This window comes from Delphinus delphis, chromosome 13, assembly GCF_949987515.2.
Source record: "Delphinus delphis chromosome 13, mDelDel1.2, whole genome shotgun sequence".
Classification (NCBI taxonomy): Eukaryota; Metazoa; Chordata; class Mammalia; order Artiodactyla; family Delphinidae; genus Delphinus; species Delphinus delphis.
In genome coordinates this window covers 46748003-46775833 of record NC_082695.1, presented here as the reverse complement: position 1 = coordinate 46775833, position 27831 = coordinate 46748003, and the positions used below count along the sequence as shown (strand labels likewise).

At 41.1% G+C, this 27831-nt stretch overlaps 1 protein-coding gene across 1 annotated transcript in view; it reads right to left on the bottom strand.

The window, feature by feature from the left end:
* Nucleotides 1-27773, bottom strand: part of RNF125 (ring finger protein 125) — a 41211-nt gene extending 13438 nt beyond the window's left edge. Inside the window, exons 1-4 of the mRNA XM_060028854.1 lie at nucleotides 27273-27773; nucleotides 7636-7789; nucleotides 3652-3746; nucleotides 1193-1283 (exon numbers count right to left, since the gene is read on the bottom strand). Coding sequence (XP_059884837.1) covers nucleotides 1193-1283; nucleotides 3652-3746; nucleotides 7636-7789; nucleotides 27273-27436 — 504 coding nt within the window. The 5' untranslated portion in view covers nucleotides 27437-27773. The remainder of the gene's footprint in view (nucleotides 1-1192; nucleotides 1284-3651; nucleotides 3747-7635; nucleotides 7790-27272) is intronic.
* Nucleotides 27774-27831: the final 58 nt, after the last annotated feature.

The window sequence follows — 27831 nt, the reverse complement described above, 5'->3', positions numbered from 1 at the left end:
AGCTAGCCATTCCAAGAACCAAACCTCTGGGCCATTAGGATAAATAACAAATTCCTTTGACTGTGCTGTGGGAGGACTTTTGTCTTGAACTTGCTAGTGGAGCATAGTGTCTATGCCCTGGAGGCTAGACTACTGGGTTCAAACTGTAGCTCTGCTTATTTACCAGCTATGAGACTTAGCTCGTAAGACTTAACCTCTCTGAGCCTCAGTTTATCACTTGTAAAATGGGGATAAGAATCATATCTATCTCATAGGATTGTCGTAAGGGCTATCTAGCTATCTCTCCATCAATCCCCTATCTAATATACTTACATTTCAACTTCATCCACTTTCCGAAAGGATTTTATGGAAAAAAAACAAACAAACCTTAAAACAAATTAAAAAAACCCCAAACTCATATATATGAAAAACACACATACACATATATACACATGTACACATATACAACATAAAACTAAAATAAAATTCAAAAAACTTCAAGGTATCATTTTACATCTGTTAAGCCTGGATAAGTTAAAAATAAGTGTACGCATAATTTATCCCTTATAAGTACAACACTCAAAAGTCCATACATTTGTGTTCATACCATCATTTTATAATTTCTTTCCATATAAGAACAGCCTCTACTCTGATTTTGTTGATCATATTTTGTCCTTTTTCTCTGAGTTAGAAATATGCTACAGGATATTACTGTGTAAAAAACCCACTTATTGGGTAATTCAAGACACTCTCCTAAATCAAAAAAAGTTTTTTTAAATAAATAAATAAATGTACACAATCTTGGCCAGGTTAAGGTGAAAGTGGTTTACTCATAAATTGCTGACACAAGTATAAATTGACTCAAACTATTTAGAACACATTGCAAGAGTTAATAAAAACTTGCACTCTTGGTCCCAGAAATATCAATTTAAGGAATTTCCTCTTAGGAAAAAAGTACTTTAGAAGGAAAAGTTTAAACGTACAAGAATGTGAATGCAAATCCTAAAAATTGTCACCAATCCAAATGTTCTAAAATAGCAAAATGGCTAAGTAAACGATGACGTATCCATCATCACCCTGCCTTACCTCTCAACTATACAAAAATGAAAATTAAAAGGGGAACTCCCTGGTGGTTCAGTGGTTAGGACTCCACGTTTTCTAATGTGTATCAAATTTAGACACTGCAGCAATGTATAGTAACAGAAATCCTCACCACAGGTCTCCTTTCTGATCTGTGATGAGTAATGCAATGATCCAGCAAGCTGTCTTCATCCAATTCCTTCTGACAAAATGGACATACACACCTGGAAATTACATAGAATACAAACATTACTGAAATTGTTGATAATTAGACAGTAGTCACTTAACTAGAGGTAAAAAAATAGAATGTAAGTTAGTTTCTAGTCCTCATTCTTTCTGAGTTGATGTTCTTTTTCCAATCCTGATAATAATCTTGGTGCCTAAATTTTTTCTCATGAGAAATGTAAATTTGTAACCTCACAGGGGCAGGATAGAGAATCAGTTATAGTGCACTTGAAGCACTTTATTTTCTTTGGAAGAGAAGTACAATCTGAGCACCCCATTAACTGAGAAACAGAGGAACAAACCACCCAGCTGTGCCTAGGTTACTTCTTCTGTCCCTTTTACTTCCTCCCTTTCCTAAATCAGGTAACATCTGAACGGAGTGTTACTTTGTTCTCTTACTAGCATATCTAACAACACTAGCATATATAACTAAAGGTGTCAACTCACAGTATTAGCATCCAGTGAAGAATGGAAAATGGCCTGCAACTACCTTGTTACATCCTTATGCACACCTAGGAGTATCTGTCCCTCATATCTGTGCTGTCCAACGGACTAGTCATTCGGTATGTGTCTACTGGGTTAGTCCAAACTGAGATATGCTGGAAGTATAAAACACACTCAATTTTGAGGGCTTTATATATACATAAAAAAGTTAAATATCTCAATAATTTATATATTGATTACATGTTCAAAGGATAAGACTTTGGCTATATTCAGTTAAATAAAATATATTACAAATTAATTTCACTTGTTTCTTTTTACTTTTTTGAGTATGGCTATTAGAGAATTTAAAACTACATATGTGCTCTGCATTATGTTTCCATTGCACAGTGCTGCCTTAAATTCTTAGGGACAATAGGGAGACTTGGAATTTTTTGCTCACTTTCCATTGTAGATATAACTTCCTGTTCCCCAAGAGTTGTATTCTGGACAAGCTCCCTGCATAAGAATTTTTAAAATTTGAATTATGTAGTAAGTTCTTCCATAAAGCAAAGATTTCTATCTTAAATGCAAATATTAATCTATCCTGTAATACTGATTAATCAACAACCCTTCTCATTTTCTGTTATTTCAATTCTTTATTATTTCATTCTAACTAGCAGGAGAAATTAGTATTTAAATTAGGTTTTGTATATTTTAAAATTTTCATAAAGCCTATCAACCTTACAATCAAACCATACAGAATTCATACTCTGCCTAGAGCTAAAATACTCACTTACAATTTAACAGAATGGTATAATCCTATAATAAAAGGTACATTTGCAAAGTAATCTCTAGTAAAACGAGAGGAATGGGGTGATCATTTAGACTTTTGGGTTAGGAAATTTAAGTTACATTCTGAGTAGTATATTTTCTTTTTTTAAACATTTTTATTTAAGTACAGTTGATTTACAATGTTGTGTTAGTTTCAGGTGCACAGCACAGTGATTCAGTTATATATATCTCATACATATATATTCTTTTTCAGATTCTTTTCCCTTATAGGTTATTACAAAATATTGGGTATCTATCCCTGGGCTATACATGCGTTTTTAAAAAATAAGCAGAACTAACATTTATCTTCAGGAGAAAAGAAGAAATTATACTGAATACCTCTTTGGATTGCTGCGTTCATAAGAAGATTTAATGGTTTCAAAACCATCATCCCTATGCAGGAGAACACAAATCATTTCTTTATTTCTTTAGCAGAGGCAGATGCCAAACTTTTTAATTCCTCTGCCCATCAGGAGAGTAATAACTCAATTTTCTTTCTTTTTTTTTTAAGAAAAAATAATTAATGATCAATATCCTCCATTACACCTACTAGCCACCTCCATCCTTCCTCCAGCCCCATATAAGATTACCCAGAAAACAGGTATAGGATTCAGAATGCCTGCCCCACGCCTGTTCTTTCTTGTTAGAATACATACTGAGATGTCACTTCGTCCCTTCGAAAGAGAAACCAGCAAAATGAGAGAGAATGAGTTGGGGGAACTGAGAGGAGGTGACGGAAAAGTAAAGACAACAACCTCTAAACCATCATCTACTTCACGACTCTATTAGTCACAAAATACAGCCTAGCAGAAATTGAACAGTTCTGTTTTCTATTTTTGTATCTTCCTCCATATAAACTTGTCTGAGGAAGTTTCCACAATCTCTCCAGTGTTCAGTTGGCTCTCCCCATACAAAGTGTTTAAAGCAGAGAGAACAAAATTCTTTTGTAATTATTCCCATTAACAAATGATTACCAATAATAGGTATTATGGTTAGAAGCCAAAACATAACTACATACATATTTTCAGGACAAAAATGTTAAGCTTTCTGGCTCATTAAGTTCTCTATAAGCATATCAAATTTAGCATTAAACTAAATTGTACTGAAACAAACCTTGTTGCTGTCTCTCCAAGTTCTTGTAGTGGTCCATACTTATCTATGTACTTCTGACATGTTCTTATGTGTGCCCTCATTTCACTGAGGCAAACCTATATAGAAGCAGATTAAAATAAGCTCACTGTTGAAAAGGGGCTCATTTCAGTCAATGAAGTCTTTTGTGACCCAGCTGTATTGCTTTCCTTATTTCAAATAAGGTCATAGTGTGGGGTCAGTTGATTAAAAGGATGCAGTTATGATAATAGTACAACCAATTTAAGGCATTATCAAGAATAACACTATCTTAAATAGTTTTTTTTTTTTTTTGGCCGTGTCACGTGGCATGTGGGATCTTTGTTCCCCGACCAGGGATTGAACCCCCACCCCCTGCATTGGGAGCGCGGAGTCTTAACCACTGGACTGGCAGGGAAGTCCCAAGGAAAACACTATTTTAAAATTTTCTTACAACTAGAAGATCCAAAAGCTGAGTTCTTGAATTTGGTTCTTCTACAAAGTATAAGTTTTTTAAAGGGCAAAGATGTATATTAAATCAAATTTACTTTTTTTGGATACTATTACCTAAATCGGTGATGGAAAGAGGGAAGTAAGGAAGAAAAAGGGGAGGGGAAAAAGAGCACAAGGAAGGAAAGGAAAAAAAGTAAAAAGAGAGAAAGAAAAACAAAGAGAGGTAAAAAGAATAAATAGATGGATTTTAGAGATGTCCAGAGTAAGTAAAAAGAAACCCTGTGCTTCAGGGAAAGATATAAATACCATGGCTTTATAATACATCCAGTAGTATTACATGAATTCACAATATACAGTATACTTAATGGCCCCATTAAGAGCAAACATAAAGGACAGCTACTGCAGTCCATTTTTATCAAGGCAGAATAAAGAGCCCTTGTCCTTCCAGATATACATTCAGATTTCCTAACCATGAGGGATCTGTTGCTAAATAACACATACTCTACTAAATGTGTCATTAGAAACTCTGATAAGATCTTGTGCTAAAGGAAGCTCTGTACAGCTGTAAGGTGGCCGACCCACCCTGCTTCATTTTGCCCAAGCTACGGAAGTTAAACCTCAGACATGAAATCTACCATGTCAAGAAAACAGTTATAACTGTCACAAAAGACAAAAATAAAAGCAAATGGGGGGCTTCCCTGGTGGCACAGTGGTTAAGAATCCACCTGCCAATTCAGGGGACACGGTTTCAATCCCTGGTCCGGGAAGATCCCACATGCCGCGGAGCAACCAAGCCCATGCACCACAACTACTGAGCCTGCACTCTAGAGCCTGCGAGCCACAACAAAGAGTAGCCTCTGCTTGCCGCAACTAGAGAAAGCCCGCACACAGCAATGAAGACCCAACGCAGCCACAAATAATTAAAAAAAAAAAAAAGCAAATGGAAAATAAGAACAAATCCTTGCTTTATAACTATCCATCTAAAAAGACGTAAAAGCTAGGACCGATCTAGGCATCTGTCTTAAAACAGACTGTTTGGGGCTTCCCTGGTGGTGCAGTGGCTAAGAATGCGCCTGTCAATGCAGGGGACACGGGTCTGGGAAGATCCCGTGTGCCACGGAGCATCTAAGCCCATGCGCCACAACTGCTGAGCTTGCACCCTAGAGCCCACGTGCCACAACTACTGAAGCCCGCGTGCCTAGAGCCCTTGTCCCACAACAAGAGAAGCCACCGCAATGAGAAACCCACGCACCGCAACGAAGAGTAGCCCCCGTTCGCCGCAACTAGAGAAAGCCCGCGCGCAGCAACGAAGACCCAACGCAGCCAAAAATAAATAAATAAAATAATTTAAAAAAAAAAAAAACCAACAGACTGTTTTACAGCTTTTAACATCCAACCTTGCACATCAGTGCTCTCTCATCTCCTTATGACTTTTCTTAAAAGTTTCTTTCTTCTTCTTTATATTCCTTGATCAACAAAGAGACACATTCTTCATATAAATTAGCAATCTGGGGACTATGTCTTGACAGATGAATTGATAAATGCATAGAGCGTCTACCCCAGACACAAAACTGTGAAAGCCACTGTCAGAGGTGGCAGAAGGAGCAGAAGCCACTGAGCTTGCGCTAAAGGTACTTCTCATCTAATGGAGGAAAAACAAACAAACAAAAGATGTGAAGATAAGCAGAGAGGAAACCGTTTGATACTGGGGACTGGAATACTAAAGCCAGGCTCTTGGCAGGGAGGTAAGGAGGACTCTGAACAGTAAGAAGAGTTGAAAATGGCTACAGAAGGAGCGGCAGTATTCCTGACAAGAGGTAGAGACAGATACAAGAAATACCTCAAAGGAAAGATCAAAATACTTGTGAATAATCAGAAATGCAGGGGGGTGAAAAAGGAAGGGGATCTCCACCCAGGAAAACTGAGAGAATACTCTTATTTCTGACAGGTACCAAAGATGGGATAAAGAACTGGAAGACAAAATAATATGCTGAGTTTGATTTTGTGCATGTTGAATTTTAAATGATGGCAAAATATCAAAGTAAAAATAATCACGAATGATATTAAGAATGTGAAAAGCTATTGATTTTGAGCATTCACTATGTTCCACAGTGCTAAAAGCCACTTACATTTTGTTGTTTACCTTTACAACCACTCTGTGACACGAGCATTACCTTTTCCCTCAATTTAAAAGAGTCAAACAAAAACTTAGATTAATAACTTGCCCCAAATCACAAAGAGTAAGGGAGAGAATTAGTGTTTAATCCCAGGATGTCTGACTCCAAAGACCATGCATGGATTCCAGAATCAGGCAGCCATGAATAGATTTTTGAGTCTTACAAAAATATTCAAAAATGCATTGAGCATTTATTATGTGCCAGTCACTCTTCAAAGTGCTGGGTTTACAGCTGTCAATAAAATAGTCATGGTCCTTACCCTCAGGGAATCTTGTGGAGATAATGGATAATGGACATTAAATTTCAAAATTCACAAAAGCATAATTACAAATGGTGATAAGTGCTATGAAGAGAAAGCACAGACTGCTAAGAGAAAGTGTAACAGGCTATATTTTAGATGAACAATCAAGAAAGGTTCTCTAGAGAAATTTAGATCTTCAGTACACGATCTCTCTTTTGATCTCTAGACTGGTAATACCTAAATATCCTTCTGTTAGCAGTTCAAATTTAATGTATCTAAGACTTAACTTTGTGGATTCTTCTCTAAATTTGCTCGCCATATTAGCACCTTCACCTACTCGTCTCAGAAACTTGGGGAGTATTTTGATACCTCACTGTCACTCACCTCCACATCCAGTTAATTATGAATTTCCTTCAATCCCTCTCCAGAATACACCTTGAAACAACTTCTTATTCCATACCTAATGCTATTACCCTAACCCAGCTTCCTTAACACCTATCCTAAAATCCACTGAATTGGCTTCACCAATCCTGCTTTTGCTTCCTCCAAACCATTTTCCACTCACATGCTAGAGTGACATCTTAAAAATATAAACCTGATCAAAAGCTTATACTTTTTCTGTGACTCACTATTGCGTTTAAGATAAAATCTAGAATCTTTGTCACAGCTTCTAAGGCCTCACATGATCTAACCAGGCTAGCATAATAACAACGGAGGAAAACTGCAACAAGGAGGAAGTGGTCAACAGAGATAAATACTGCAAAGCCCAGAACAGTAGAGGTGGAATTATGCCATTGGAATTGAAAATAAAGCTATTCATTGGGTGGGCTGCAACAGCATAGCAGGATGGAGGCCACATAATAGGGGGTCATGGGAGTAATGGGAAGAGAGGAAATGAAAGCCTTGGTTTGAAAAATTAGGTGATGGTGGGCATCAGGTGACTACTGTCCAGCAGCCCATACATAGGGAACCAGAGGAAAGGAAGAGGAGAGGCTGAGACAATAAACTTTGGAAAGTCGGGGTAGGATGAGGTCAAAGGCGTAGGTGAAATGACTGGCTGCAAAACAATTTTCTCAGAGTTCTACGCCGGTAACTATGAGCAAAGGCAGGGTCACATACCAGGGTGTCACACTCAGTGCACTTCTGGAACTCGGATTTCATTTTCTTGGCTACATCAGTTGCTGGAACTCCTTCAGAAGGAAGATATGCCCGGCAGTAAGGACAGGTCCACTTATTGTTCTTGAGACTGGTAGCAATGCAAGAACGGCAGAATCTACAGGACACAAACCAAGAACACATCACTTTCCTTAACAGGATAAAGGAGCCACCACTAGGTGTTCATTTATGGAAACCGTATTTTAATGATACCTCGTACACTAAGAGCTGTTCTGCCAAACGAAAGCTCCATCTGCGTCCTACAGCTGCTGAGGAGTCTCTTACCTTCCCTGCAAGACCTCCCTGGGGCCACGCGTTCTCACCACGTGTGCTGCACGCATTTAAACAGAAGGTGACAAAGTGGTGAAACAGCCTTCCTACAAACAGAATGAAAACTATAACTCAAATATTGCTAGCCATAAAAAAGAATGAAATAATGCCATTTCAGCAACATGGATGGACCTAGAGATGATCATACTAAGTGAAGTAAGTCAGAGAAAGACAAATATCACATGGTATCACTTATATGTAGAATCTAAAAAAATGATACAAATAAATTATTTACAAAACAGAAACAGACTCACAGACATAGAAAATAAACTTATGATTACCAAAAGGGAAAGGGGGAGGGAGGGACAAATTAGGAGTTTGGGATTAGCAGATACATACTACTATATGTAAAATACATAAACAACAAGGGCCAACTGTATAACACAGGGAACTATATTCAATATCTTAATAACCTATAATGGAAAAGAATCTGAAAAAGAATATATCTATATCTATATTTATGTGTGTGTATAAATGAATCACTTTCCTGGATACCTGAAACTAACAAAACATTGTATATCAACTATACTTCAAAAAACCCCCCTATAACTCAAAGGATATCTAATGTGTTCTTTTTTTTCTTTAATCCTATTTTACCTTAAAATCTGTGGGGCTGGGGGGAATAGGTCTTTGCTCTGTGAGATTCTGTGTGTTAGATAAGAAAATAGCAGCAAGTTGAGGAGGTAAAAATACGAAACACGTTATTAAAGTCTTCATAAAATAATTTAAAACTCATCCTCAGATGCAGGAAATTATCTAATCAAAACTACCACTTTAGGAATGTCCTCCACGTCAAGAAATATATTCTCTGTTTACTTAAAGATGATCATGATAAAATCTTAACACAGTCAATAGAATTCACAGAAAATCTTGACCTATTTATGGGAGCTGCTGAAGGCTACATGTGCACAGAAGTAAAAGTGAGCATTTCAATAGGTTATACACATCAGCATGAGCTGACAGCTCTTAACTCAGCATGTAATATATATTTGCGAATATTTACACATGGCAAAAGTTAAGCTGTTTAAGTAAACTATACATACTGAAAAGTTCATATATCACAGGTATACATACAGCTGAATGACGTTTCACAAACAAAATTCCTAGTATATTAGCCATTACTGATTCTTTTTATTTTTAAAATTTATTTATTTTCATTTTTAGCTACATTGGGTCTTCGTTGCTGCGCACGGACTTTTCTCTAGTTGCGGTGAGCAGGGGCTACTCTTCGTTGGGGTGCACGGGCTTCTCATTGGGTGGTTTCTCTTGTTGCAGAGCATGGGCTCTAAGCACGTGGGCTTCAGTAGTTGTGGCACGCGGGCTCAGTAGTTGTGGCTTGCGGGCTCTAGAGCACAGGCTCAGTAGTTGTGGCACATGGGCTTAATTGCTCCACGGCATGAGGGATCTTCCCGGACCAGGGCTCGAACCCGTGTCCCCTGCATTGGCAGGTGGATTCTTAGCCACTGCGTCACCAGGGAAGCCCAGCCATTACTGATTCTTAAAAGTATTCTCTTCTGCCTCTGTTATAAAATTCTTATACGCACACAGAGGATGCTTACGTCTGCACTGTTCTTGAGGCATCTGCTTGATGTTGATGCCTGCCCAGCACCCATTTCCCCTTTTTCTGGCCACAGCATCCTGATTTTGCTCTGCAGAACTACACCTCTTATATGAGATACAATTTGGTGGGACCTCAATCCGGGTGCCCATAATCCCCTGCTGAAGGCAGAGCGCCTAATGTCGGCCACACTAAGTAAACCCTCTCTCTGGGAGATGAATACTAAACAGAGTGACATAAAGACTGATTCAGCAACAACTTGATAGGACTATCCTGCTCTTTATTTAGAACCCTAGACCTGCCTAGGTTCCTACCCTTTTCTTCCTGGGTGTTTTTGTTATTAATGTCGCTTGGTAACTTTATATTTTGATATAATTTCAAATTTGATACACTGCTTTTTTTAATTTACAAAATTTTAAAACACTTCCACATACCTTAATTCATTTAACCTTAATAAACCCCTAAGAAAGATCACTATTTCCTTTATAGATGAGGAAACTGAGGTACGTGGAGGTTAAGTTACATCAGCAAGGTCACAGCTACAGAAAGTGCCTGGACTTTGTTGACCTTAAACTGAGGTTTCCTGACTCAGAATTCAGTGACCTATCTTTTTCCACAACCGCAGCTACCCCAGTTGGAAAGAGCAATACTTTCAGAATCAAAAGACCTAAATCCCCTGCTGTATTTTTTTTTACATCTTTATTGGAGTATAATTGCTTTACAATGGTGTGTTAGTTTCTGCTTTATAACAAAGTGAATCAGTTATACATATACATATGTTCCCATATCTCTTCCCTTTTGCGTCTCCCTCCCTCCCACCCTCCCTATCCCACCCCTCCAGGCGGTCACAAAGCACCGAGCTGATCTCCCTGTGCTATGCGGCTGCTTCCCACTAGCTATCTATCTTACGTTTGGTAGTGTATATGTGTCCATGCCTCTCTCTTGCTTTGTCACAGCTCACCCTTCCTCCTCCCCATATCCTCAAGTCCGTTCTCTAGTAGGTCTGTGTCTTTATTCCTGTCTTACCCCTAGGTTCTTCCCCTGCTGTATTTTACTTCTATCTGCCTCAGGTGATTAATTGTAAGTTCTAAGGCACATTTGTCCTTGCATTTCTTTTAGTTCCTAAGAATTGGTTCTCAAAGTGTAAGCTTTGAAGGGTATTTATTACAAATGGTCCAAATGCTCAACTCATAATTAACATTTCTAATACAACACCTGTGGTTCTGACAGGAATTCTTTGTTTACATAATTTAGGAGCAAGCAGATAACACTGTGTTTCTTGTCAGCTAAAAGTCTTCCCCCCTTTCTCAGTTTGTTTGAGTTTTATGCTAATACAAACGGAAGATGAATATTGGTGCAAAGGGACTTCCCTGGTGGCACAGTGGTTAAGAATCTGCCTGCCAATGCAGGGGACACGCAAGACACACAAACAAAATATACTGGTGCCAAGCCCCGTGGTAGGCACTGATACACATCAGCTCATTTTACCTCATTTCGCTCTCACAGCAATCCTAAATGCTGCTCTTTCTCCTCATCCTGACTGATAGCAAACTGAAGTTCAGAGACGTATAAAAACTTGCCCAAGTCACAGAGACAGAAGATAGTAGTATTTTTTTTTTTTTTTTTTTTTTTTTTTTTTGCGGTACGCGGGCCTCTCACTGTTGTGGCCTCTCCCATTGTGGAGCACAGGCTCCGGACGCGCAGGCTCAGCGGCCATGGCTCACGGGCCCAGCCACTCCGCGGCATGTGGGATCTTCCCGGACTGGGGCACGAACCTGTGTCCCCTGCATTGGCAGGCGGACTCTCAACCACTGCACCACCAGGAAAGCCCGATAGTAGTATTTTTATCATCAAACTGTTTTGGGAGAGGCTCAAAATTTGTAGTCTTTTTTTTTTTTTAAATACATTTATTTATTTATTTATTTATTTATTTTGGGGCTGTGTTGGGTCTTTGTTGCTGTGCGCAGGCTTTCTCTAGTTGCGGCGAGCGGGGGGCTACTCTTTGTTGCGGTGCTCGGGCTTCTCATTGCGGTGGCTTCTCTTGCTGTGGAGCACGGGCTTCAGTAGTTGCGACTTGCGGGCTCAGTAGTTGTGGCTCGCGGGCTCTAGAGCACAGGCTCAGTAGCTGTGGCGCACAGGCTTAGTTGCTCTGCGGCATGTGGGATCTTCCCGGACCAGGGCTCGAACCTGTGTCCCCTGCATTGGCAGGCGGATTCTTAACCACTGCATCACCAGGGAAGTCCCTGTAGTCTTCTTAAAGACACTTTAATTCCTCCCAGTGACAAGCAGAGGCAGCAAAGGTTTGAGATCACTGATGTAGCTGTATAAGCCAGTGGGCTTTACCTAGGGTACATTTCTGTTAGTTAGTTTATTGATTAATTGATTGATTGCGGTATGCGTGCCTCTCATTGTTGTGGCCTCTCCCGTTGCGGAGCACAGGCTCCGGGCACGCAGGCTCAGCGGCCATGGCTCACGGGCCCAGCTGCTCCGCGGCATGTGGGATCTTCCTGGATCTGGGCACGAACCCATGTCCCCTGCATCGGCAGGCGGACTCTCAACCACTGCGCTACCAGGGAAGCCCCTCTGCTGTTATTTTATAAATACTTCATACATGTTTTTGTAACTATGATTGATAACCACAACAATGGAAGTTCCTAGTATTCATGAAAAGTAGCATACTTGAGGCATTAAAAAAATTTTTTTATTGGCGTATAGTTGCATTACACTGTTGTGTTAGTTTCTGCTGTGCAGCAAAGTGTATCAGTCACACGTATACACATATCCCCTCTTCCTTGTACTCCTTCCCATTTAGGTCACCACAGAGCATTGAGTAGAGTTCTCTGTGCTATACAGTCTGTTCTCATTATGTATCTATTTTATATGTAGTAGTGAATATATGTCAGTCCCAATCTCCCAATCCATCCCACCCCACCCTTACCCCCTTGGTATCCATACGTTTGTTCTCTACGTCTGTGTCTCTATTTCTTCTTTGCAAACAAGTTCATCTATACCGTTTTTCTAGATTCCACATATATGGCTTAATATACGATATTTGTTTTTCTGTTTCTGACTTACTTCACTCTGTATGACAGTCTCTAGGTCCATCCAAGTCTCTGCAAATGGCACAATTTTGTTTGTTTTTATGGCTGAGTAATAATCCATTGTATATATGTACCACATCTTCTTCATCCATTCCTCTGTTGATGGACATTTCAGTTGCTTCCATGTCCTGGCTATTGTAAACAGTGCTGCAATGAACACTGGGGTACATGTATCTTTTTGAATTATGGTTTTCTCTGGGTATATGCCCAGTAGTGGGATTGCTGGGTCATATGGTAATTCTATTTTTAGTTTTTTAAGGAACCTCCATACTGTTCCCCATAGTGGCTATATCAGTTTATTGAGGCGTTTTAAAAATCAAGTCCCTCCCTATAACCACCCCCCCCGACTAAGTCTGTACAGTGGTGTTATCTGTGGCATGAAACTCTCAAATGAGCATTATATAGATGTCGTTGCATTATGTGAGAATATTAGTTTCAAATCCGGTAGATTAGTCAATTAACCGTACTTTTAATAGAAGTGATTATGAACTGGAGAAAACACATCAAGATCAAGGTGTTTTGGAACAGATTGAACTTACTGATTATGAGTATATAAAAACCACAGCTTTAGAAGTGTTACCATGGAAAGGTACTGGATGCTGCTGCACCTCAAGTCTCACTTTCTGGGGTGCAGAAGCAAGACTGCAGAACTGCTTAGTTCAAAAGATCTGAGGGGAACATTCTCTCCTTAAAGGTACAGTTATCAAATTCAAGTCATGAGAGCTGAAGCATCTACCATCCTTACCCTAGCACCTTGGCATGAAAAGTATACAAGTGATCATTTTCTGAATTGTCTAATCAGAATCCTCACAGGGCTACTCAGCTTTAGTTAATATATATTATACAACAGGGCACAGAGACAAGATAACTCTAAACTAAAACCTCTTAGAAAGCAAAGTGTAGAAGTGTGTATAGAGTGTGAGCTTCTTACAGGTTTGCAGATGTGTAAAAACATCTAGGGTAAAGAGAATAAGAACATTTACCTACCTGTTGGAGAAATGGGAATGGGAGAGAAAGGGGTATATGGTAGAAGAAGGGTATTTTCACTGTCGAATTTTAAGTGTGAACCATATAACCTTATTACCTACACAATAAACAATTCTTTTAAAAAGTTAATTACCTACAACCACTTGGGATAACTGGTCTGGTAGTGTCTAATAAAACAAAATTACAGGCACCCCTTGACCCTGCAGTACCAAGCCCACGTTTTACTCGAGAAGTTAAAAAATATGTCCATCTGTATTCAGAAGGAATGTTTTCACAGTAGACCCAACCTGGAAATAACCCAGATATTTATCAACAAGAAAATGAATAAACAACCCATGGCACATTCCTACAATGGAACACTACACAGCAATAAAAAAGAACAAATTACTGACACACACCATAACATGGATGACTCTCAGAGACATACTAAGAAGCCAGACACATGAACTTATCTACGAAACAGAAACAGACTCACAGACATAGAGAACAGACTTGTGGTTGCCAAGGGGGATGGGATGTGGGGGATGGATGGATTGGGAGTTTGGGATTAGCAGATGCGAACTATTATATATAGAATGGATAAGCAACAAGGTCCTACTGTATAGCACAGGGAACTGTATTCAATATCCTGTAATAAACCATAATGGAAAAGAATATGAAAAAGAATATATATAAATATATGTAACAATCACTTTGCCATACACCAGAAACTAACACAACATTGTAAATCAACTATACTTCAATAAAATAAAATTTAAAAAAAGAAGCCAGACACAAGAAAGTACATCTTGTGTAATTCCACTTATTTGAAATTTTTGAATAGGTAAAACTGATCTATGATAGGGAAAAAAAATAACACAACAGTGATTGCCTATGGGGGTACACGGACGGGGATGGCTGGGAAGGGGCATAAGGGAACCATATGGGGGGTAATGAGACTATTCTATATCTTGTTAGGGGTTTGGGCTAAACATTGGTCAAAGCTCTGCAAATGTTATACCTAGGATGTATGCATTTCACTCTATGTGTAATTTACCTTTAGCAAATCCCATAAACAAATTGTGAACTCTGGTTAATATTATGCATGCTGATATGAGAAGGGGTAGAGTGTGCTGATGTTTGTAACCTACTCTAAAATGCATCAAAAAAAATAAGATGGACTGATGGATGGATAGGTATGTGATAAAGTGAGAGGTAAAAGCAAATACGGTAAAATTAACAATTGTAGAAATACGTATGGATATATGGTTGTTCACTGTACAGTTCTTTCAACTTAGCTGTATGTTTGACATTTTTCATAATAAAATGTTAGGGAAAATTAACCACCTTACTATGACTTAAATTTTCTTTACTTTTCAGAAAAATTTAGTTGGAAAACCGGGAAGGGAAATGCTTGGAGGATTTCCCTTGGAGGAAATATTTAATAGAATGTGATCTGAAGAGAAAAACATTTTTTAAAATGATATTTTTAAGAGCATCCAAATTCAGTGTGAGGAAAAGATTACTTTGCATTTATGATTATTTAAATAAATTTAAAGAGCACAGAACAATTTGAAAGATAATATAAGGCTGAAGGGAGAGAAAACAAAACTGTAAAAAAATGAATTCGTGTGGCTTTTAGCAAGAACAGTTATTGCATGGTTATAATGAAGATTTATAAAACATGCACAAGTCTCCCCACACCCAACCATACAAGCATGCATTCACTAAAGAAATTTTCACTAATAGCTTATGATTGCCAATGTTTGACATGCCAGAGATGAAACCATGGCAGTGCCCGAGGTCCCTGCTCTCAAGAGTTCTAGAAGGAGGAGAGAGGAAATGAGAAGGTAAACAAAAAGACTGGCAAACGATAAATGCTCTGAGAAGAATAAAACAGTTGACAACAAAAACTGAGTGGGTGGGGCAGAGGGAGCAGTAAGATGGGTGGTTCCTCAGATGACAATTGAAGGCATCAGTCTTGGGAAGATCTGGGAATGGTTTTCTCAGCTGAAAACAGGGACCATTTTGCTGAGGTACAGAAAGCCGGCGTGGTTGAAATGCAGGGCGCCCAGGGGAGGGTAACTGGCAATATGTGGGACAGTAAGGTAGGTAGGAGAGCAACCACAAAGCCAGAGCTAAGCGTGATGGGAAGGCACTGGAGGGTCTTAAGTGGGAGAGTGATACGACTTGATTTACATTATATAGATCACTGGCTCCTCTGTGAAGAGTGGATTACAGAGGTACGAGAGTCACGGCTCAGAGACCAGTGCTAATTCCATTGTAAGCGTTGGTTCAAGAGAGGATGGTGGCTTAGCCCAGCAAAGGAGCAGCAGACGGTGTAAGTGGACAGTCAGATTTACGATTGATTTAGGAAGCAGAGGCAAAAGGGCTTACAATATACCAAATGACAACAAATATATGCCCCATTATGCCACGTGAAAGAAGTCAAATACAAGACTATTTACTGTATGACTCCAAAGCTCAGTGACAGAAAGCTGATGGGGTTGCCTGGGGCCCAGGAGTTTGGGGAGTGGATTGACTGTAAAGGATTCGAGGGAACTTCTTAGGGTAATGGAACTAACTGCTCTAGATCTTGTTTGTGGTGGTGGTTATATGATTGTATACAATTATGTACTGTATCACCTCAATAAAGCAGAAAAACGCAACCCAGCTAAACAAAAAATGCCCCAGTGACGACAGGTCAGCAACAACACTGCATGAGCATCACAGAAATACACACAGCACAGAACCGTTCAGAATCCTGTAGGGGTCCCTCCCACACAGCCCCAGGTACAGAGTAGCTACTCAGTAAATGGTTAGTAGATTGAAATAACTAAATCAGTTATGAGGAATGGGCCAAAGGGGAATTTTCTGGGCAGGGCCCAATGTTCCCATTAATAAATAAGTGTTGTATCCTTCTGGAAGAACCCAAGGGGTAAAAATGAACATAAACCCCAGAGCTAAGAAATTCCTATTTGTCTGTCCCCCTCTCCCCCTCCATAAGGTGGCTGAGAATGACGAATCCAACAGACATGATCAGAATTAGGAGAATGTAGGGAAAAGATAGAAGTCAACTGCATTTTTTTAAAAGACCGATTTAATGTTTTCAAAAATTCTGAATGAGTTGTTGTTGCCTTTTTTTTTTTTGGCCATGCCTTGTGGCATGCGGGATCTTAGTTCCCTGACCAGGGATAGAACCCGTGCCCCCTGCAGTGGAAGCACAAGTGGTCATAGCTTTAAAATCAGATTTCACACACAAATTCAAATTTCTGGCTTCTCTTGAAAAGCTAAGTCTCCTGCAACTCTGGACTCATTTCCCACGTGGCCACATGGGTCGGTGCCCCTTCCGGTAGATACCCATCCTCCTCGCTCACTCACACCCCTTGCCTCCCCCCTGCTGAGTTTGCAGCTTCTGATGACATCAATCAGGAACCAGATAATGACTCTAAGAACTTTAAAACCAGCTGGGAACTTAATTATCCTACCCCCATTGTTTATTTTATTAACGCCTTTCTGTTTCTCTAATTAAGTGGTTAGCAATAAAACTCATATAAGGAAAGGGCGGCAAGGTATTGGAGGAAAATGGGGAAAGGGTTGCTGAGGACACTGGGTAAAGTTATGCACACAATCTTAAGGGGGAAAACTGCACCCTAAGTATAGGAGAATTAAAGAGGAAAGGGCTGTATTAGGGACTCCATGGGGCCTAGGGCTAGACAGGCAAAATAAGTAGCCAGAGGTGGTCCCTAAATGTGGTTCTGGAAGAAGCCCTTGGCAACGTGTGGTCGGTCTAACATTTTCGTTATGTTCTCAACACTGGGCTGCCTCACTGTGGGCAGGCCAATATGAAGGTGAATGAAAATCTTGGGCTCCTTTGGGGAGTTGGAACACATAAATAGAATAAGGGGAGTTGCAATTGTTATTCAAAGGGAGGATGAGAGTCTCGGGCTAAAATACTCCAGTATAGGACAATACACACACACACATACACACACAACCAGTCTCCCTCTTCAGTGATCCAATGATGGATCGATCAGCCTGGACAGTCCCAAGCGCAGCTATTCTTAGAGCACAGGCCTTTAGCCACTGTCCCTCAAGATTTCCTTGGAGGTGTTTATGTATTCAATTAGGTCATGCTCAAAGTCCATCCTGGGAATCATTCAGCCTCCAAAAATTGACTCTGCATATCTCTACACTCCTTTACATGTTGATTTTTATATTTAGCCCCCTAAGGAAAATTTTATTTCCTTTAATCTACAGTCTTAGAGGGGTGCCTCTCTATAACCCTCAAACACTGTCCTCAACTTGCAGTATCTTACTGTCAATTACATAGGGTTATCTGAGGCTGTACTTCTCAAATCTTAAAATGCATATAAATCACATGGGCATCTTGTAAAAATGCAGATTGCGATTCAGCAGATTTGAGTTGGGGGCTGAGATTCTGCAATGCTGCTGGTCCTAGGACCAGTAGTCAGGTGCTAAAGAGAATCCTGGTGTAAAACTCAGTCTGCAACATTATTTAGGTTCTGTTTGTTGGAGAATATGTAATTTAATAGATCACTAATATTTAATGTGCCTACGACAACACTAATGTTGCTAAGTAACACAGAGCAGTCCAACCACCAGATGAGGCAAATTTCAGGCCAGCTTATTACATCTTTCTAAAATTCTCAGTAATACGGGCACAGATGAGTAACCCTATAAAAGGGAGTTCAAAAACTATCATGGGACTCCTATCTATGACTCAAACTCCATAGCACCAGCTGGCTAGCACTATGAAATGGTTGTCCAAAGTTGTGCTCACCAAAGTATCCAAATTTTGTCTTTTTTTTTTTTTAATAAATTTATTTTTTATTTATTTTTGGCTGCGTTGGGTCTTCGTTGCTGCACGTGGGCTTTCTCTAGTTGTGGCGAGCAGGGGCTGCTCTTTGTTTTGGTGCGCGGGTTTCTCATTGCAGTGGCTTCTCTTGTTGTGGAGCACGGGTTCTAGGCACACGGGCTTCAGTAGTTGTGGCATGCAGGCTCAGTAGTTGTGGCTTGTGGGCTCTAGAGCGCAGGCTCAGTAGTTGTGGTGCACGGGCTTAGTTGCTGCACGGCATGTGGGATCTTCCCAGACCAGGGCTTGAACCCGTTCGTGTCCCCTGCATTGGCAGGCAGATTCTTAACCACTGCACCACCAGGGAAGCCCCAAATTTTGTCTTATTATTATTATTTTAAAATTAATTAATTAATTTATTTTTGGCCGCATCGGGTCTTAGTTGAGGCACGAATCTTTCATTGCAATGCACAGGCTCTTGGTTGCAGCACTTGGGCTTCCCTCCAGTAGTGGCACCCGGGCTCCAGAGCACACGGCTTCTGTAGTTGCGGTACGCATGTGGGATCTTAGTTCCCCGACCAGGGATCAAACCCGCGTCCCGTGCATTGGAAGGTGGATTCTTAACCACTGGACCACCAGGGGAGTCCCCCAAATTTTGTCTTAGAGTCATTCATTAATTCAAAATACTTAACACCTACTAAGCGCCAGACCTTAAAGGAGTGGCAAGGTGGAAAGTAGCATTCCTTTATTAGAGCAACGGCTCTCAAGAGTTTTGGGTCTTGATGGTACAAAAGACTCCAATCATCCTATTTTAAGTGATGCTTATCCAAGTACATTAGAAGGAGGAAGCATTCTATATACATTTGTTTTAGCATCAGGGGCCTGGATGATTTCATCTTAAAATCAAATCACAGGTCAACAGGCACATGAAAGGATGCTCAAGATTGCTAATCATGAGGGAAATGCAAATCAAAACCACAATGAGATATCACCTCACACCTGTCAGAATGGCTATCATCAAAAAGAACACAAATAACAAATGTTGGAGAGGATGTGGAGAAAAGGGAACCCTCGTACACTGTTGGTGAGAATGTAGATTGCTGCAGCCACTGTAAGAAAATGGTATGAAAGTTTCTCAAAAAACTAAAAATAGAACTACCCTATGACTCAGCAATTCCACTCCTGGGTATATATCTGAAAAAAATGAAAACACTAATTTGAAAAGATACACACACCCCAACATTCATAACAGCATTATTTACAATAGCTAAGATACGGAAGCAACCTAAGTGTCCATCAACAGATGAATGGATGAAGAAAAGGAATGGACTACTACTGAGCCATAGAAAAGGAACAGAATTTTGCCATTTGTAGCAACATGGATGGACTTGGAGAGCATTATGCTAAGTGAAATAAGTCAGACAGAAAAAGACAGATACTGTATGATATCACACGTGGAATCTAAAAAAATACAACAAACTAGAGAATATAACAAAAAAGAAACAGACTCATAGAGAACAAACTAGTGGTTGTCAGTGGGGAGAGGGAAGGGGGAGGGGCACTTTAGAGGTAGGGGATTAACAGGTACAAACTATTAGGTATAAAATAAGTTACAAGGATATATTGTACAAAATGGGGAATATAGCCAATATTTTATAACTAAATGGAGTATAACCTTTAATAATTATGAATTACTATATTATACACCTGTAACATATAATATTGTACAGCAACTATACTTCAAAAAAAATCAAATCACAGGTCAAATATTATGTCAACATAAGTTGCAATCAGATGGGAACCTGCCACGAGCTCCCACTACTTCAATTCAACTACTTGCATCTGTGCCCATTTAAATATTCTACATTCTCTTAAATGGATGAACTGTTCATTCTCCTGCCTAAGGCCAAGCCCCCCACTGTAAATCCTAGCCCCGCAATTTTCTCTTCTCTCCTGTGCATCAAAATTTCCCTCACTATTGGTTTATTTCCATCAGCATACAAAAGATTCCATTCTTCTTTTAAAAGAAAATTCTCTTGATCCCACTTCTTTTTCCAGCTATTGCCCAATTTCTCTCTTCCCTTTGCCTCTAAACTTCATGAAAGGGCTTTCTCTACTCTCCATCTGTATCACGTACTTGACCTTTAAAGCAGCACTGGATTCAGTGGGTCGCTCTTCCCCGGAAAATACTTCTTGTACTCACTCAGCCTCCAGGACACCTGGGGGTTTCCTTCCTCTCCTTTGGCTGCTGCTTTTCTGGCTTCCATGTCCCAGCTTCTTCTTCTTCTTCTTTTTAAAATAATTAATTAATTAATTTGGTTGCGGGTCTTAGTTGCGGCAGGCGAGTTCCTTAGTTGCGGCCTGCAAACTCTTAGTTGCAGCCTGCGAACTCTTAGTTGCGGCATGCATGTGGGATCTAGTTCCCTGACCAGGGATCGAACCCGGGCCCCCTGCATTGGGAGTGTGGAGTCAACCACTGCGCCACTGGGGAAGTCCCCATGTCCCAGCTTCTAAATATCGGTGGGCACCGCTGCTCAGTCCTTGGACCTCTATTCTTTTCTAACTATACTTAACTTCTTGATGAGCTCATCCAGTCCCATGGATTTATATCGAGTATATGTTTATGATTCCCAAGTTTATTACCTACAGCCCAGCTCCTCTGAACTCCAAGCTCACATATCCAATTGTCCACTCAACAGCTCCACTCGGTTGTCTGAAACTTGGCTTGTCAGTAACTGAACTCTTGACTTAAACATGATCTTCATCCCGTCCTCTTAGTCTCTCCCATCTCAGAGCGGCTCCAGCCTTCGCTAAGGCCAAGCACTTTGCAGCCATCCTTGATTCTTCACTTTCTTCCACACTCCGCAACAAATCCATCGTGTTACCGGCACCTTCAAAGATATGTCTATAGTCCTACTATTCTCACCACCTCCACGGTCCCCATGCTAGTCCTGTCCTTTCCCACCTGGATCACTACGGTGGCCTCTGAACTCAATCTCCTCAGCTTGCTCCTCCTGCTACAGACTATTCTCAGCAGCCCGACAGATGCTTTTAAATCAGCTCAAGCCATGAATCTGCTCAAAATCCTCACTCAGAGGAAAAGGCAAACTTCTTATAAATGTCCCCACACCAGTCAAACTAGCTTCCTCACCTCCTGCTTTCCTCTGGACCAACACTGTACAAAATCAGGCCCTGTTTATTAAGAGTCCATGCTTAATTAAGAATAGAAATTGAGAGAAGTAATATTTAGAACACTGTATAGGAATCTGACAGAGTAATATTATGCTGTTGAATCTAATAACAATTTTTCAAATGATGGCTTGTATTTTATATATACATATTTATTTATTTATTTATTTGCCACACTTCATGGCTTGTGGGATCTTAGTACCCCAACCAGGGACAGAACCCGGGCCACGGCACTGAAAGCACCGAGCCCTAACCACTGGACTGCCAGGGAACTCCCTATCTTTGGTATTTTTAAATTTCATTTTTCCACAATACATTTTTTATTTTATAAAATTATTGGTCTGTGGTGGGCTGGAAATTAAAACAAAACACTTCAGAGGTTCTTTACAACAGATAATTTAAGATGCACTTCTCTAAATATCTGAATATTGCAACTCCCATATACTTCCTATCTCACTTCTTTGTCTTATTTTGTTTAATCCTTAACACTATATAACAAACTACATACTTAACACCTGTATCTTGTTTATTGTCCATCTTCCTCATAAGAATGCAAACACCAAAAGGATAAGCCTTTGTGTCTGTGTGCTCAGCACAGAGCAGGCCACGTTGGCTGGATCAAAAAACGAATGCACTCCATGCAATAGTAGGTCTAACCAAACAACCCACAGCAAACTAAAATGATAAAGCTAAATGAACAATGATTTTAATTTTAAGAAAACTGTGGATTCCTACTGTTTGCTTGAGCAACATGTAGGTGTGTGCATGGCTGCCTGATAGGCTTCTTAAGAGAATTCTGAAGTGTCTTCTAGTGAAGCCTGATAATGATCTAATTTTTGGTTTTATCACCAGATTTTCATAACCCTTAAAAGCCTGTTGAAAAGATGTGACAGTTAGTCTTATGTATCAACTTAGCCAGCCTATAGTACTCAGTTTAATTCAACACTTAAGCAAATGTTGCTGTGAAGGTATTTTGTAGATGTGGTTAACATCTATAATCAGTTGACTTCAAGTCGAGTGATTATCCTCAATAATGTAAATCAATTCCTTAAAATCAATCTCTCTTTCTCTCTCTCTCCATATATTTATATATAACCTATTGGTTGTTTCTCTGGAGAATCCTCACTGATAGAAAATATGTATAAATATCTATAATAAATAATAGGATAAGTAGCTTTAATCTTAGGTTAAAAAGAAGTCCTTGGGATTGCATACCTCCTGTAAGAATGAAAGCACTGTGGGCTTTGTAAGTGAAAAGGGTAAAGGGAGTCAAAAGGTACAAACTTTGAGTTATAAAATAAGTAAGTCATGGGATGTAATATACAGCATGGTGACTATAGTTAATAATACTGTTTTGCTTATTTGAAAGATGCTAAGAGAGTAGATCTTGGGACTTCCCTGGTGGCACAGTGGTTAAGAATCCGCCTGTCAATGCAGGGGACACCGGTTCCATCCCTGGTCTGGGAAGATCCCACATGCCACGCAGCAACTAAGGCCATGCACCACAACTACTGAGCCCGTGTGCCACAACTACTGAAGCCCGCGTGCCTAGAGCCCGTGCTCTGCAACAAGAGAAGCCACTGCAATGAGAAGCCTGCGCACTGCAACGAGGAGTAGCCCCCGCTCACCCCAACTACAGAAAGCCCGCATGCAGCAACGAAGACCCAACGCAGCCAAAAATAAATAAATTAATTAATTAGGAAAAAAAGAGTAGATCTTAAAAGTTATCATCACAAGAAAGAAAAATTTTATAACCATGTATTCTGACAGATGTTAACTAGACTTTTGGTGGTTTTGCAATATTTACAAAAATTGAATCATTACGCCATACACCTGAAACTAATATAATGTTATATGTCAATTTTACCTCAATAAAAATTTTAATATAAAATAAAATATACTAAAATTAAAAAAAAAGAATGAAAGCACTGATGTCTATTTCTGGGTCAGTTTAAAACACATCAGGAAACCCTCAAACTCTACTTAGAGAACCATGAATTTGATGCTCATACTTTACCACAAATGGAACGTTTTAATCCATTTACCAGAAAGCACTTCAGAATTATCTTCAACAGTTTCATTTAAAAAAATGGCAAATTCTGTGACTTGGAGCAACTCAACCCAACTCAGGTCTATGGCGATGTGGCTCTTTGTACTGTATGGTCTGCTCTGGTTTGTATTTAGCTCTCTTAGGCCCATTCTCAACCTCTTGACCCTTTCTGGTAACTCCCTTAGCTCCAGCCTTGAGCTGTGTCCCTAAACCCACTTTCCCAGTGCCTCTGGGACATTTCCATTTAGATGTCTCCCTATCAGACTAGTGTACATTCAACAGGCTTAATTGTGAGTTCATTAACTTCCTCCTGAGCTAAACTCTGTCCCCCTGTATCTCTGTCTTCGACTTTTGTCTCCCTCGATATATACCATACCAAATTTCTTGAATATTTCTTTTAAATGTAAATCAGATTCCGTTTTAGTTTCCCTTATGCAGTTTCAACTCATTTACTCCCTCTTTTCCCAGCTCACTGTTAATAGAAAAAAGGCAGAGGTAGGAAGTCTTTTCCCCCAAATCTACTTTTACAACTGATACTGAGATATGAATAACGTCAGTTTGAAATAACAGACATTAAAATGGAACTTCTTAAATTAAAGTCCACCAAATGAAAAAAGAACTAAGCTAAAAGTAAGGCTATCTGGGACATCTTGGAAATGTCATAGACTTATCTTTTGTGGCCCAGTTTTATTCCAAAAGAAGCATAGAGATAAGAAATAAAACCTGGGGGCTTCCCTGGTGGCGCAGTGGTTAAGAATCCATCTGCCAACTCAAGGGACACGGGTTCGAGCCCTGGTCCAGGAAGATCCCTCATGCCGGAGAGCAGCTAAGCCCGTGCGCCACAACTACTGAGCCTACGCTCTAGCGCCCGAGAGCCACAACTCCCTAACTCCGAGCACCTAGAGCCTGTGCTCCGCAATGAAAACAGAATGAGAAGCCCGTGCACCACAACAAAAAGTAGCCCCCGCTCGCCGCAACTAGGGAAAGCCCGCGCACAGCAACGAAGACCCAGCACAGCCAAAAGTAAATTAATTAATTATTTTTTAAAAGAAATAAAACCTGTTCATGCGTTTTTGCTTGCTTTACAGAATGACTTCGATGGAAATAGAAACTATGTTTTGACACCTGAAACTAACACAACATTGTAAATCAACTATACTCCAATAAAAGTTAAACAACAACAAAAAAAGAAATGTTTTGAGCCTATATTATGGGTTACTTTTACACTTTAAATACTCATAAAAATTCCATTACTCACCTTATTTTACAAATGAAGAAGCTGAGATTCAAAAAGATTAACCAAAGTGGTGATTACACAGCTGGTTAGTGGCTATGAAGCTCTCACAGTTTTACTGCATCACAATACATATATACATATTCATTCAAGGTATGTTGCCATATTATACTTGCTTGACTTGAAACTAGTTTATAAACAGAAATTGGCATAAACAACCTAGTTCAGCAAGTTTGGAAATAAGCTTAAGTATGGGATAATATAGAGGTTTCATTTGCATTTCCTCATTTTCCAATTTAAGTTCAATGGAAGAGAGTAATTCATTTAGGAAGTACAAACGGTGTTAGGAAGGCTCACCATCCCCAAAAGCAGAAGGGACTCCAGTTAACATTTACAAAGTGGAAGAGGCCCAAGTAAATTTGCCAAAAGTAGGAATATGGAAATTCTGCCCCCGGCCAGAACAATGGACATAGATTTGTCAAAACAAAGAACAGTAAAGTGAGGGAAGGCAATTTGTCCAGCCCTTATTGTGCTACTTCACGACTATTTTTCCAGTTGCTGGTTTCCTATTCACTCTAACAAAGAAAAAGATTAAACAAAGGATTCAACATTTTGCAAATTTATATTTCTCTTTAGCAGAAGCAAAACACTGCACAAAGTTATAGCATTCAAAATCCAAACCAGGGAAAACAATCAGATAACAATCTCCAATAGCAAAGCTGCCCAGTTCAGTTCTACTAAAGAAAATCTTCCAAGACTTGAGGCCCACTGTGTGTCTTTGGTGCAACCTAAAAGTTTTAATACTAATACAGACTAAATTTAAATGTAGGCTAGGTATCCTGAGGTTATTACTGCTCTGAACTAATCAATGTATTTCATATAACACAATAACATCTTAGCTTCCATCTTGGCCTTGAGGAATTACGTCAATGAGCTACATCTGGACAGCTGGGAAACAACGTCAGTAATCAGACAGGAGCTAAATTAGCCTTGAGTTTAAAGTACAGAGCTGAAACAACAGGCCCTGAAAATATGGCCACAAAAGAATGCCCAGGGACACTTTTTCTTTAAACATTGTGTGGGCTGCAGATTTTTCTCCCTGGCTCTCTGGGGGGCTTTTCAGTATTGAAAACTGCTTCTCAGATACTAGGCTAGAGGTGTCAAGGACCACCTAAGTCCTTTTAAAGACGGTTTGTGCACTTGCATTCATGATTTATGATACTTCTTTTTTCCTGGTAAGCCAGAAAGCACTTACTGCCTCGGGGCTTCATCAAACTAGTTAGTCGGCGGTCCAGAGAAGACAGTAAGTGGGTTTCCACTCATGCTCTATGCAATCCCCTCCCCCGCCCGCCCCCCACCAATCTCACCCACACAGTCACACACCCACGCATCCACGGGAAGAAAGCTTTTAAGCAAATGGAACACAAACTCACAGATCCAACCCCTACTACTACTCAGGCACACGTTAAGGACGTGCCAATTTTATAAAGGGATTTTGTTTTTAAACTCTTCCTAGAAACTACCACGGATGTGCGCTAACAGCGAGTTTTAGTTGGTGTGTACGTGGTTTCTAAGACAGTTATTTTTATCTCTACTTCCTACCGCGGTGGGGAGGCTGTGCGTAAGGCAGGTAGTCTGCAACCTCCTTCACTCGGTTGGCTATGCTTTTAACTGCTGCATTTACGGGCTTGGGGGTAACGTTCAAGCCGCAGACCCAGCCCTGGCGGCTTGTTCAACTCTAACGACTACAGCAAGTCACTTGGACGTTCCCGTTTGATTGATCTTTGAGGGGTTTGGGCGTCTGTGTTGGGAAAGGGAGGTGGGGATGGAAGGACAGTTTGCACAGATCCTTGTTTGCTCAAGAGCCCAGCCTCGCGGGCGTTCTAGAACACGTGCACAGAGCCAGCAAAACAAAACCGACCCCGGTTCCGGGCGGAGAAGGAAGCACCGCCCGATTAACCGAGCGGAGCGGGAACTGCGCTCGGCGGGAGCCCCTGCCTTGGGCCCAGGCGGATGCTGCTTCTGCAGCCAAGCGCACTCTCCTCAGCCGGCAAGCCCTTGCTCCCCGCGGCTCTCGCGCCCGGAATTCCCGTCCCAGGGACTCCGCACTTGGGCTGCGGGAGGAGGCGGCTCTACGGCGGCTGCAGGGCCCGCTTGTTGCTGTTTTCTCCTCCTGAAATCCTGTGTCACCTTCCGACAGGGCACTTTCCCCGTGGTCCGCACTCGACGGGTCCAGGTCTCTCCCTGCAGCAGTTTCCTTCAAGCGCCGGCTTCTGAACCCCCCGATCCCCAACGGCTCCGCTAACATCGCCCTCCCCAGGGGGCGGGCGCGCAAACCCAGCTCCCCTGGCACTTACACGTGGCCACAGCGGGTCCGGACGGGGTGGTGCAACACCTCGAGGCAGACGGAGCAGTCGAAGGACGTAACGGGCAGCTCGGGGTCCCCCCTGCGCTCCAGGGCCCGCGGGGTGGCCGAGGCGGGCGCGGATTTTCCGCTATCGCTGCTCAGCACGGAGCCCATCGCTGCGCCTACGGCCCAGACCGTTGCCAAGAGCCCGGTGCCTGCAGCCGGCTTGTTTTGTTGTCCTGCGGTAGAGGAAGTAAGTCCCGGCCCAGCCGCGATCGCCGCCGCCCAGAGCGCGCAGCCAGCGCAGCCCCGAAGCAGCCTCCGCCGCGGGGCCCAGCCTCGGTCTGCGGCAGGCCGAGTGCGCGGCCGCGCGTCTGAAGTGAGCCTTCGCTCGCTGCCTAAGTCTAGGCTTGGAGGCGGAGGCGGCCGCCGCACCGGGCACGCCGCGACGTCCAGTGGCCCTGGGAGGATTGAAACCTGACACCTCAACTGCAGAGCTGAGGACCTGGGCGGGCAGTGAGTCTTCCAAGCAATCGCCCGCCTCCTCCTTGCGAACCACTGTAGCAAGT